The sequence below is a fragment of the Dendroctonus ponderosae genome, unplaced genomic scaffold, assembly GCF_020466585.1.
Source record: "Dendroctonus ponderosae isolate FM_Combo_2020 unplaced genomic scaffold, Dpon_F_20191213v2 Dpon_F_20191213_4, whole genome shotgun sequence".
Lineage (NCBI taxonomy): Eukaryota > Metazoa > Arthropoda > Insecta > Coleoptera > Curculionidae > Dendroctonus > Dendroctonus ponderosae.
Genome location: NW_026018611.1, coordinates 15620139 through 15633448, shown reverse-complemented (window position 1 = coordinate 15633448; position 13310 = coordinate 15620139). Strand labels below are relative to the sequence as shown.

Below are 13310 nucleotides of genomic sequence, written 5' to 3'. Positions count from 1 at the left end.
AATTATTTGTGTTCTTGCTATTTAACAGTTTTAGACATTAACTGCAAATGTCTTAGTAAGCAATAATGTTCGTTCTTTTATAATAAATTAATTGTCAATCGTTTTATGTTTTTTAACTGGCAGACATGGTGGAAATTTTAGGCCCCGTCGCCTTTTGGAAGACGGCACTATTCGTGTCTGCATGAAATTCATTTTTGACTAAAAACCTACTAGAATTCAACCTTTGTCGCATATAAATGCACTACAACAAAATCCTAAAAAAATATTTTGGCATTTAATGGGCTTTCAAAGTGGCGTCATGCGAAAACGCTGTGATTGGTCTGACGTCACAGTACACGGTCGACCTGCACGTAGCCCGTGTTTTCATTTAAATGGTTTGGATTTCTGTACAGTTACCTCGGCTTGTGTTTTGTGGAGTTGTTTTATAAGTTTATTTTATTTGTTTTGTGGATGATTGTGGAAAATGACTAATGAAGGTTTTTAAAAGCACAATCAGATAACTTCCTACTGGTAGATTCGTTGATGGTCGCTGAGATTTTTAATACAAGTAAATTGTTTACATCCGTTGAGCAACGTGGAATAAAATCCAAAAGAAAAGCGGGATTTCTGCTTTAAGCCCGTGTTTCACGCATCCGTTTGTACGATAATACGAAAGTGTTTCTATTGGTTGGAGATCTGTCAATTCGTTCTCCGTTCGACGACGACGGACGAATTGACAGGTCTACAACCAATAGAAATACTTTCGTATCATCGTACAAACGGATGCATGGGACACGCTTTAGATGTTTGGGTTTCTAAATAAAAATTTAAAGTCCTGGCTTTTTACAATTTCTTGGGAAATGCATGAATTACCAGATTTCCAAATCTGAAATATTTAGCTTATTTTCCTAATCTAGATCTGGTATAAGCAGCTGGAACGAGGTGATATTTGCATAGTAAAATGTATAATATGTTCAGAGTATAGAGTTCGTTGGAAGAATTATTCCATTATTATGCTGGTGAACGCAAAAAAAAAGAAACAAATAGTGAAGGCAGAGTGGCAGGACTGTGCAGCATCACAAGGTAAAAAGTGAAAAGACACTATCGGTTTTTGTGTTTTGTATAGGGTCATTGTGCGTCTAAAAGTTGAGAAAAGTCGGCAGCCCGAGCACAGTGCAAAGGGAAATTTGAGTAGTTGATTAATTAGCATCATTGGCTCTTTAGAAGAAGAAGATATAGTACCCTAATTCCGTTATTAATAGGGTGTTTTCACTTTTTTTTAATGTTGATATATAGAAAGTAGTTATGGCAAACATTRCACTGATATAATTTTTTTGCAAAAAAAGTATCCATAATAATTTTAAAGCGAATTTAAATTCAAATCAGATATTTTCCGCCAAAAACGCCGAATCCGTATCGTCGGTTGCCTATTCCGACTGTGACGTAGCAGGTCATATCAACAAAGTGTCTCGTGTTTGTTGTTTTCGCAGCTTTGTTTTATTATTTAAGTTATTGTGATTATCATTGTTTTATTGATTATTATTATTATCTTTCATAATGGAAAATAGTGACATGTATGGATCACAAAATAAGTGGTGTTTTGTGCCAGGATGCAAGAATACCTCAATAAGTGCTCCAAACAAACTCGTTCTAACCGTTCCTGATGATTATGCACGTAAAGTTTTATGGTTCAAAGTAGCTAGACGTGATGTTCCTAAATCAAAATCAATGTTTTTTTACTGCGGGGAACATTTTAATGAAAGTACAACAAAAAGCTAATGATGAGGCAGATAAAATATGCCTTCTATCGTACTCTGTGTTGTGGGCAAATTCTACCTTGTACAGTGCACAAAGAAACCTCGCGTTTCAATTCCACATATCCGATATCACCATATTGTTCTGGTGATGCCCAAAATGCAAATTTAAGAGTTCATTTTACTTTTAAAGCAGCCATGTGTATAAGTTAGGTTAAGTTGAATAAGTGAAATTCTATATATTATTTACCTAATTTAAACCAATACAGGCAGATTAGTATATTAAGGAGAGAGTAACTTACAATGAATTTACAGCTTTTTAGTTACGCTGCTGCTTTGACACGCTTAAATTTGGCTGAATTAAAGCGTTCGTCGTTTTTTAAAAATTCCGTAATTAGTAATAATATAATAATTGACGCTGTAAGGAATCCTTCTCAAGCGATTTTTTAGTTTAACACAAACTATAAATTATTTAAATCCACAAAATAATTAATGAAACACAGCTACACAACTAAACACTGTGCACAGAACGTAAACAATCCGCGATTTATATGACCAGAGACGTCACAACCAATAGGATTGCATTTTAGAGATTCATGAATAATTTGAATTTTAGCTGAATTTGTTTATTAAATACTTAACAAAATAGCAAGATAGATAGTATAAACTTATTTAATCTTTCATACCATTACCATAGATTAATGTTCAGTTTGTAGGAATTTTTGGATACACTGAAAACACTCTATTACCTACAGAAAACCTCATCATTCTATGTACAAACATCGATATATCTAAATCCCACGTTATTTTCGCTTAAGTAGAAATCAATTTGATTCATGTCGACGGCAAATAAATAAAAATATTGCAGTAAAATCGCTAGCGTCTCGCCGCTGTACTGGTCTCAATAGCAGTGGCTGCGTTCCGACGTTGCATCAAACTTCAGACGCTAGACGTCGACACGCTAGTAGACCCATAAACATGATATGTCATATGATCAGTCCCTGCGATGGACGCAGCAGCCGCTGCTTACGTCAGACATGCGTCAGACGCATGCATCAATCGCACAAGCAAACCCAGGCTTTTAAGCGGCTCAATAAGTCCAAAGTTTAATTTCAGTAAAACGATTGCTTCTTGGCAACTGCTGATTGTCGCTTTTACACCCTGAGATCAATTGCCTGCAAACCCATCTTAAAACATTGGTACTTTTTTTACACACTTTTATACATCTTTTGCGTACAGTATTTGTATATTTCAATAGCACTAATAAATGCATTCACCTCTGATTGTGTTGATTTAAAAAATATGCTTCGAAAATTATCCAGATAAAATAAGAGTTTTCCGAAAATTTTGTCTTGCCCTAAGAGACAATTAATTGATAACTTTTTGAACTTATCAGCCGTTGCATGTAAAATTTTCACAACCTTCCCCAAGCTATTACTTGATGTAGTTTTCTTAAAATTACTAAAAATCTGTCCAAAACCTTTAAATGGTTTTACCGGCCTGGTGTCATTTTTATTGATTTTACTAATGATTTTTTAAGCAGCATTTTTGTGTTGCTTGCGTACATTATCGTCAATGTTTAAAGCATATTTCCACTTTTTACAGAGCAGCATAACAAGTCCTTGTACTAAAAATCAAATAATTTATACTGCTGATACCATTTACTAAATCCTTTGTACTTAAGAAAATAAGTATTCAAAAATATTTACTTATATACATTTAATGATAGTTAAAACATTAGCAAGTTATTAATAAAGCTTGAAAATATTTTTTTACAGGCGAACCATATGTATACTGCAATGCTAATAAAATAGAACATTGCTTGATTCTACTAGTGAGAATTGCTGTTGAAATAAAGGTAAATCCGTGTTATATCTTTTTTTCAACAATTTCATAGCACTGGTAAACTCCAGGCTTCAAAAAGTTTACTTTGTGGGAGAAAACTCTGTTGGGACCATAACTCTGCAATGCATTTCTCTAATCAAGGGCACAGTGTAAGCGACGCATTCATCCCATCCAGGAGATCTCCATGCGCTTTCTCTCGTCTCTTTTCTCTTATTCAAGTCCTCGTAACCTGCGGTTTTCTAAAGTAGTCAGTTCTTAATTTTTCCATAAAATCGGACTTACACCAAATATGATGAACATTGTACAGTCTGCCAATTTGAGAAAAGAACCCAGCAAAAGCTTCATCGTTGTTTTGGCGAAAGTTTATCGCTCGAGCCCAGTTGTTACCCCATTCGATCATGGTACCTAACAAGAGGTATACATACAAATTAGATTAAAATTAAAACTGATTCTGAAATTACCTGGCTTCAACGCATAGCTTCGAATTTCGTAAATGTTTTTAGTTTCTCTGAGTAAGATTTGCGGCCAATAACTAAATGCGAGTAGGTACTGCAAGTGTCTTGCTCGGACCAGTTTTCCTTGTTCGACTCTCAGTTTCTCGTAATCCTGCAAAATATAAATTCGATGAATTGCTGGAGTTGCTCAGGCTTGCCTAGACCTTATTTACCTCATTAACATCAGTGAGTTCATTAAAAATATCGATTTGATTAAATCCTCCGGTAAATTTCCACAAATGCAAAGCTTGGTCCTGGTCTCCAACATTGACAACCCAACTTCCGACCAATTTTGCGGAATCTTTTAATTTGTCTTGTGAGGCTACCCATTGGACAATGTTATTTCTGTAAGAGTAATTGTTTTTGACACTGATAAAATAATAAAATTCACTATTGTATGGACATTCCCAATTTTTACAACACTTCTATGTACCAAGACTACTTCTAAGTTGCTAAGCGCTATACAGGGTGATCCAACTTAAATGGTCACTATAGCTACCTTTGTTGTTATTGAAGATACAAATTGGGCATGGGTTTTAGTAAATTTTCAGGAGCTGACGTAGTGATGCAGACACGGCTTGCTGTGCCGACACAGCGCACGAGCACAATTTATGATGCAGTAAACTCATAATACGATAAATCTATAGGGAGATAACAGAGGACTTAGTGATACGTGATGTGTATTGCTGTCGTATAGTCATGCGTCATGTTCTTTGCTTTTGTTAACATCTGACAAAAGAATTTTCGGAGAAAAGATCCAAATATTTGGATGACTCAACAGGTGACGAAAATCGATGAAATAACATACTTTGAATTTGCGATTATTTCGTGCTGAAAACAAAATATTTTGTAACATATATAGGCAACATTGTCTGTGCTTCAATTTGTGCCAACACTGGATTCTTTTTAGGATTTCAAATTCGGGGAATTAACAGAACCGATACCGAACCGAGATAAATAAGAATTCATCAGTAGATAAGTATCTTGAGCACGAACTAGTTTTTATTACAGGACCTTACATCATAGTGGCGACAATGGTTAGACCACTTTTCTATTGATGAAGATCCCCCTTTTGCTGGGATAAATAAGCCTGCACTGTAGAAGTCGAGAGAGTCAGTCCCGTTTTGTCTCCAGATCACATTCTGAAAGATCAGGTTGTGTTTCTGGAGAGCGATTCGGTTTACTTTGGGTGGACAGAACCCGGCTGATTTCAACTTCTAATCACAAACAAAAGAAAACCATTGAACAACAAAATAAAAGTATTGAAACAAAAATACAATTGGCTATAGAAAAATTTAAGGGTAAGCCTCATTTGACTAAACGACTTGGTATTTTGCGATTATTTGGGAACAATTAGTGATTCTTTGGTGAACTGTGCATTAATTTATCCCCGTTTTGCATCCATCCTTTGCCGCTTAAAGATTTAGATATCCTTCCTTAAGTGGGCCCGAAATTCGGTAATTCCTTAAGCCACAACTTCCTTAGGCCGTTCATTGAACGAATTTGATTAACTTCAAAATTTTCGGTTTTAAAATTTAAATTAAAATTCAAACTTAAAATTTTTCCTTGCTTATTCCGGTCAAATCAACTTTGAACTGAATAGGAAATCCTGATTTTTCTCAAACCTTTTCTTTAGCCGTGTTTTTTCCTTAAGTGAAGGATTACCTACTATTACTTCTAGGACTAAAAATAAAAATGAATATATCGGACACCCCATTTACTGGGATATTTAATGCCGCAACGACCAGAAATGTGAATGTTTAATAAATTTTATCTATCTATCTCCGGCATTATCGCCAATGTCGTCACCTTCCAGCCATTTTCGTGGTTTTTCAGGTACTCCCCGACGCAACAGTCAATCTTACCATTAAGGGCCGACCTTTGGACAATATTATACACTGAAAAACAAAATTAGCGCACCATCTATAAATTTCATGGAAAAAATATTATAAACCCTACATACTTTTATCAAGATTCAAATTACTGTTTTTCATATTAATGTTAAAATGTTTTTGAAAGAAAAATTAAAACAAAACATGAATCACTAGTTTATCAGAGTTTTGGTAAAAATTTATGGAAAATACGTTTTGAAAGGCAAGTAAAGTTTCCGTCTTTAACCGATTCAATAGCGTGTAATGCTGCCTCTAGCTCGAATAACGTGCCTCAAGCCTCTTGTATGTTGTGCCATTTTTGAAGAACCGCGTTTTCCAGTTCAGCCAAGTTTCCAAGACTAGGATCTTGTCGTCGAATTTGTCGTTTAAGCTGATCTCATACATGTTCAATCACGCTAAGGTCAGGACTACGCGCTGGCCACACTAAACGTTAAATGCCAACCTCATTCGCCCACGATCAGAGCTCGGTGCAGTCTGTTATTACCATCCATAAACAAGAAATTGTCGCCTGTGAAGTGCAAAATGTACGATATGGTTTTCTAAAATCGCCTGAATGTACTTCTGAGAAGTTAATGATTGTCCTCGGATCACTACGAGGTCCGTACGGGCCTGCAAAGAAATGCCACCCCAAAACATTATTTAGCCACCACGGAGTCAGTTGGATAACCATACATGCCTGACTGTATCTTTCTCCTGGTCTTCTCCAAATAAAACTCGCTCATCCGAAGATTTTAAACCCACTCTAACTTCATCAGTAAACAAGACTTTCTTCCAGTCATCCAAATCCCAATCCACGTGTTCTCGAGCAAACTCAAGCCTAGCTTGCTTGTGGGTCATGGTTAAGAGAGGACCTTTTGCGGGATGTTTTGCACTCAATCCGAATTCATTGAGCCTTCTTACCGTTTTGGAAGAAATTGCAACATTTCGGGCATTTTGAATTCGATTTTTATCTCATTTCCGGTAATAAACCCATTTATTAAAGCTTGCAGTCGCATAAAACAATCGTCCATTTGGTTTGTGGACCTTGATCGGCCTTGCCCTGGTTGCCTAGCAGGGCAACCTGTTTCTCTAATACGCTGAAGAGATCGACCAATAGTGGTGTGATGAACACCCAACGTTCGGGCTTCAATTTATTCGAAAATGTATAGGGTGGTGCGCTAATTTTGTCCATCAGTGTATTTGTGTTCACATAATCAATTAATCACAGACTGAAGTAGGTCAAGTTTGCGAGCAGTAAAATATTAAATGCTAGTAATAAAAATAAACAATCATAAGTTTTTGTTAATAGTCAACTTGTTAGTATTTAAACAAAATATCTACGCGATATCAGTCCCAAACTTGAGGTGCAATTGCAGTAACGGGAAAGAAGGAGGGGTAGGAGTAAAAATCTCGGTAAAAAACTAGGGTTCAACTGGTGATAGTGCCCTTTAAGGGCTATCATAGACTAAGATCATAGGATGATGAAGCTGCTGCCTTGTAGTTACGACGTTGGAATCGTCAAAGGCTAGGAGAAGAAAACCCCGATCTAAAATTACTTGGTCCTCCAGGTTGGGTCATCAGACGGTTAAAAATGTTTAAAAAACCAATCAAACGCCTCGGAATGGAACAAGACGACCAAACCAACCAATGAGATGCAAGCTGGTAATAGATAATTTCTTGATCCCCTGGTGAAAAGTACGTACTTTCGCCACTGTTTTCGATGGCGAAAGCATCACTTTCAGCCATTACAAATTTTCTCCATCGTTTCTAACTTTCGCTGACAGCCTGACTTCGTAACTGACCGTTTTGACATAATTTTCAATGCCTTGTTTTAACAACTTATACTTTTCCCGGCTAGTTTCCACCGAGGATCAAGAAAAATAATACACATACGGAACTAGGTATGTACAGTACGAAACTTCGACTTTCGTCTCTCGTACCGTAATATACTATTAACCCATAGAGCAGTCATGCAATTTAGATACCTGGGCATAGATATGTCCAGCGCCAACGACCCGGTAAAGGACCTGATAAACCAAATTAATAAATCAGCCATAATATCAGGATGTCTAACGGAAATTGTATCGGCTAAGCCTTATATGCAAATGATCAAAATATATAAGAGAGAGTAAGATCAAAATACATAAGACATGCGTCAGGTCGATACATGACATATGGTATAGAAGTGCGAGACAAGACCAAAAGGATGCTATAAATCGCCGAAATGTCAGTACTGAGAACAATAGCGAGGAAAACAAGAAGAGACAACGTTAGAAACACTGACATTAGAGTACAATGCGACGTACAGGATGTGGTCAGATGGGGACAGCAGAGAAGAGAATGGTATAATCACGTGAAGCGAATGACCGACGATAGAAACCACGCATCCCTGACAGCACAAGACGTCTTCTTTATGCCCTTATTATGTCTCTTGAAGATGTCTTTAAGACATCTTAAAGATGTCTACTACAAGACGTCTTGTAAATGCCTGGCAAAGGATGTCTTTTAAATGTCTACTACAAGACGTTTTGACGAACTTGCTCGAGTGCATCCGATTGCAGTGAAAACATTTAATTTCGTTTATTAAATCGCCTATTGCGGTTAGTTTTTTTAAAATTTGTAAATTTACGGTTTATACAGAACCGAACATGAAGCAAATATGTTCAAGTGGTAAGCTAAACAAACATTACATATATATATATATATATATGAGGGCCAAAAGTGCCACCGAAATACAGAAACTTTACAATTCCCTTGAGAGTTCAGTAAGTGGTGACATCATTTCACACCCTGGGTGCAGCGCAAACAACTCAACGTTGCAAGTGCAACAAGTGAACCAATCACTAATGTCACTAAATCCTAAGGTCAAGGACAATAGTGAGTTTTTATGCCATCATTCGGATACTAATTCCATAGCAGACGACAATGAATTTGAAGGTTATCACTTATGATAGTTTTACCAGTAGTAAGTAGTAGTAATAACTCATTTCAAATAAAATTGGCAGAATGGGCAATGAAGCACAACATAGCCCATACTGCTTTAAATTACTTATTAAAACTAGTACAATCTATTTGTTAAGAGTTGCTTTTGGAGGCAAGAACTCTATTATCATTTTGGGCTAAATAAGTGCCTCAACAGTATTTTTAACAGTTTAGGCCAAAAATCAATTAACACCTTGAATAATTCAGTAGGTCTTCTTATAAATATTGACGGATTGTCACTTGCTAAAAGTTCATCTAGTCAGGTCAACTGAAGTTATCAATAAAGGTTTCTTGTATCAAAATCAACATTTTGCAGTATGTATATATTAAAGCAATTATTTGTGAAGCTCCTGCAAAATCATATGTAAAATATATTAAAGGTCATTCCGACTATTCTTCCTGTTCAAAATGTAATGTTGAAGGAAATTACTCTGACAGAGTGTATTTTCCTGACATACATAACCTACGTATAATGACAGACTGTGACTTCCAAAAAAAAACTGATGACAGCTATCATACTGGGGAGCCGATTTTAGAAAAAACTACCCAAACTTGACATGATCAAATCTTTTCCGTTAGACTATATGCACTTGGATTGCTTAGGTGTTACTAAAAAACTCTTGTTATTCTGGTGTTGTGGTAAACCTTCAACGAAATTATCTGCTAACAAAATAGCCTGTGATGTGAATTGATCTGTGAATTTGATAGGCCAAATACAAAAAAATAACGAAATAGAAACATGTTATTTTATTTTACATTCCCAATAGGGAATTTCCCATAGAATATTCCTAACACCCTTGAAAACGCCTTTCAAGAAGACATCCCTTTAAGACGCCTCTTCAAGACGTCTTTAAGACATCTGTTCAAGACGTCTTTAAAACATCTCTTCAAGACGTCTTCATTTGTTGTTACAGACGTCTTTAAGACGTCTCACATATCTGAATTAGACATTTTAAAGACGTATTTAAGATGTCTTTGGGCTGTTTGGGATTGTACTAGAGGGAAAACCAGCAGGGACCCGTTCACCCGGAAGACTACCAAAGAGATGGAGAAACAGCTGGCAGTCCACATCTCAGGAAATTTTACAGAGGCAAGTCCGGAATCAACAGATCAGCTAGATCTCGAACAAGTAGAACAAGAACCAGTACTTTTAGAAGTTTGCTAGGAACCGACCATAAAACATCTAAACCGCAATAATAATCATAACAGAAAACTGCTGCAGCTTTTAATAATGTTTTTATTGTTAATTGTTGTTCGGTCTACTTGAGGCCTATTTCGTAGTGAAGAGTCGTACATTGGATTCCGATTATCTTCAGAATCGTATCATCCGTATTGTGTCTATCATCATCTTATCAATCTATACCAATTAATAATTCCTTAAATAATTGGTAGATACTTACACGTTGTTTAAATATGGTTTTTTAGAATCTGCTCGGTAATTGTGAGTTTGCAAGGCATATATAACTTCCTTATCACTAAGCATTCGACTGTGACTTTCTTTTGTCGGCTCGATCTTTCTAACGAATATTTTTGAAAGCCAAGCATCACTTTTAGGTCCTGACGTAGATATGTTCCTGAATAAAGTTAGTTAAATTATTACTTATCACTACATATACAAACACGATTCGTTAGTCTATGCCATTTAAGTGCAAATTTAATAACAATATCATACCTGACGCTTTGAGGGATTTTTGAATAAAATTTTAAGGTGTTAGCCATAATTCAGCTGATTTTGTATTTTGTTTCTGAGAGGAACCTATTTTTAAATTTCTAAAGTCAAGAAAGGTTATCACATCTGATAAAAATATGAGCTTAGTTTACTCAGATATACTGCGACTATTTCGGATTAAACTGGATCGATTCTCGAACTGCATATGTGATACATTTATTATTTTGCTATACGCAATAGACGTTTTTTTGTAAATTTTGTAGCACCGGACTTGTATGCGAGCTTATTAAAATTTAAATTGCGTCTATACTTTCACAGTGTTTAAGGTGTAAATGTAGTGAACTACATTCAAATTAAGCAACTACCTTCATTCCGGTCCCCTACAGCTGATTTCGACTGTTGAAAGGTTATAGTGAGATTAATGGGAGTAGTCGTAAATAGTTGTAAAAGTATAGTATTTTTTGCTGTTAAATCGAAGCCAAACATTTTGTTAAACACATAATAGGACATTGTCGCGGATATTGTGTTTGTGAGATCAGCTAGATAGGGACATTCGTAACGTTTGTGGTTATGTTATTTATGATCATAATAGTGGTAGAACATTTCTAGTTTTTTGTTGTTTTGGAAAACAAATTCACCGAGAACAGTGTGAAAATGGGTAAGTGTAAGAATTGCAAAATATGGATAAATTATCAGCAGGACATTTCAGAACGTAGAATATTTTTGTTAATTTAAGTGCACAATTAAATTGCAATTCACCAGAAATAAATTAGTTATTAGATCTATTAAAAAACCCATTATAATTCTGTAACGCAATTACATAGTCAGGGCCACACAAACCCATGAAATCATAAAATTATTCTAGATTGTAGCACAGCCTGCTCCAAAATTGAAAAATTAACCAGTAATTAAGTAAATACCTACTATTATCTATTTGTCTTAGCTAGGTGCTAAAAATGCATCATATGATTTTTTTCTTAACAATATTCCTGATATGCATTTTAAGGAGCCATTCTTTAAATCATTTTAAGAAAAGCAACCTTAGGAAGTGCTCGTTGACTTTCGGTATTTTCGGTTTAGATTAGGAAAAGTTCTAATTTATCGACGACATATCACCGCCACGGTACATTTTTAACTGAGATATAATATTTAATATAATATAACAGCGCCATCATCAGATTTAAAATTTAAAACAAACCCATAATTGGGAAACACTAGATTCTTTTTAGGATTGGATGTCTTCCAAACCTCACATTTGCTTTCTGTTATTATATTTTTTCTTTCCTAAATAAAAATGTGTATGGGTTTGTTTTAAATTTTAAATCTGATGATGGCGCTGTCGTCTCAGCGAAACGTAAAAATATGAAATAAACTATATGAACATTTTTATTTTACATTTTGACTGAAACCCAGAAAAGAAAAAAATATAATAATAATAAATAAAGTTGTGGAGGTTAATATCTTGGCCATCGTAAGCTAGAATTCACAGATTTCAACCAGCGAGATTGTAGCGGAATTCAGCACTTTCCAAAGCACCGTGATAAAAGTTAAAAAAAAAATACACAAATTCCATCCGTATAACAAGACATCCAATTTCTTTAGAGGCTTTTCACACGGGTCACTCTGCAGCGCTTCTCAGTCATGATAGTGAATTACAAGGTCTGGACACAGATTGACGTCTGTTGCGAAATGTTGAAGAAATGAAAATTTTCTGGAAATATTGAAGAGTGATGAGAGATGATACATTCATGTTTCCAATTTTAACCAATTTTATTTGTAACCTGCTTATTACTACCTCACTCATCAGCCAATGTTGAACGGATTTTTTCACAGATTAATCTAATGAAAACTAAGGGCCGAATTCAAGAACGCCACTCATGCCCACTTGCACCAAAATTCTTCTAAGCACGTCCTTACCTAAGTATACCTTAAAATTTAAGTCCGACTTATGGCCGTATTTATAGACGCCTCTCAAGTGACACTGAACACTCAAGTGACTGTCATAATGATGTCATGAAATGCGTTTTATAGTCGTCACTTCGAGATCAGCTGACGTGTAAGGGCGACTTGGAGTTGATGGCCGTATTTATAGTCCAAGTGCCAAGTGGCACTTGAGAGACACTTATCGAAAACGACTTGAGTGACTTTTGACACTTGAGATAGAAGCCATTTTATAGTTCCAACTCGAGAGTGACTTGGAAAAGTGGCCGTTAAGTGACGGATCATAGGTTTCTTATGATCGTCCGGTTGGTATCATTGGCATTTATCATAAATAAAGACAAGTTTGACGGATAAATCGAATTTTGAAGAGGCCGTTGAAGTGTAAACAGTAATTTTGAACAGGAGTAAACAAATGGAGCGCCAGAGGAGAACCGTATATTCAGCTAGACAGAAGGCGCACAGTTCTGTAATCATTCATCATAATATAATAGCATATTACATAATGAGAGTTGTTTTCGTGTAAGCGTAATTCTATTAAGCACTTATCACTTGACCTACATGGAAACTGCCAGTAGCATATTATTTCACCTTAATGCTATCTGAAGCTGCAAATGAGCAGGAATAGGTAAACCTCTTCTAGATGCACTTCCAATTCTACTTAAAGCTAAAGGTACAGCTAAATACATCGATAACGGTTTTTTTCCGAAACCGATTTCTGAACAAATTCCTGCTCTCCGTAGAACTGGAAAAAAGATCTTGCATATCTCGTATGTAT

The 13310-nt window shown here is 35.7% G+C and overlaps 2 protein-coding genes and 1 long non-coding RNA gene across 4 annotated transcripts in view; 1 reads left to right on the top strand and 2 right to left on the bottom strand.

The window, feature by feature from the left end:
• Positions 1 to 3435: 3435 nt before the first annotated feature.
• LOC109541267 (protein NipSnap) lies at positions 3436 to 10922 on the bottom strand. Its single transcript, XM_019910078.1, has 6 exons — positions 10598 to 10922; positions 10326 to 10499; positions 4246 to 4417; positions 4040 to 4184; positions 3861 to 3983; positions 3436 to 3807 (listed from the first exon to the last, which is right to left on the bottom strand). Exons 1-6 carry the CDS (start codon positions 10642 to 10644, stop codon positions 3659 to 3661), a joined length of 810 nt encoding a protein of 269 aa, XP_019765637.1. The 5' UTR covers positions 10645 to 10922; the 3' UTR covers positions 3436 to 3658.
• Positions 10923 to 10983: 61 nt separating this feature from the next.
• Positions 10984 to 13310, top strand: part of LOC109541266 (rabankyrin-5) — a 73604-nt gene continuing 71277 nt past the window's right edge. The window contains exon 1 of the mRNA XM_048665995.1: positions 10984 to 11252. Coding sequence (XP_048521952.1) covers positions 11249 to 11252 — 4 coding nt within the window. The 5' untranslated portion in view covers positions 10984 to 11248. The remainder of the gene's footprint in view (positions 11253 to 13310) is intronic.
• LOC125504264 lies at positions 11968 to 13303 on the bottom strand. 2 transcript variants are annotated; one of them, XR_007281388.1, is made up of 2 exons: positions 12390 to 13303; positions 11968 to 12305 (listed from the first exon to the last, which is right to left on the bottom strand). It is a non-coding gene; the product is annotated as an uncharacterized LOC125504264 (long non-coding RNA). The 2 variants fall into 2 exon arrangements; XR_007281387.1 differs by having other exon boundaries at positions 12512 to 13303.

What these genes read in the sequence shown, in the direction of transcription:
- LOC109541267 (XM_019910078.1), bottom strand. Translation starts at nt 10,644, where the DNA reads ATGGCTAACACCTTAAAATTTTATTCAAAAATCCCTCAAAGCGTCAG. An exon ending in AAAATCCCTCAAAGCGTCAG is followed by an intron (nt 10,500 to 10,597) that starts GTATGATATTGT and finishes AACTTTATTCAG; the next exon opens with GAACATATCTACGTCAGGAC. An exon ending in CAATGTTCATCATATTTGGT is followed by an intron (nt 3,808 to 3,860) that starts GTAAGTCCGATT and finishes AGAAAACCGCAG; the next exon opens with GTTACGAGGACTTGAATAAG.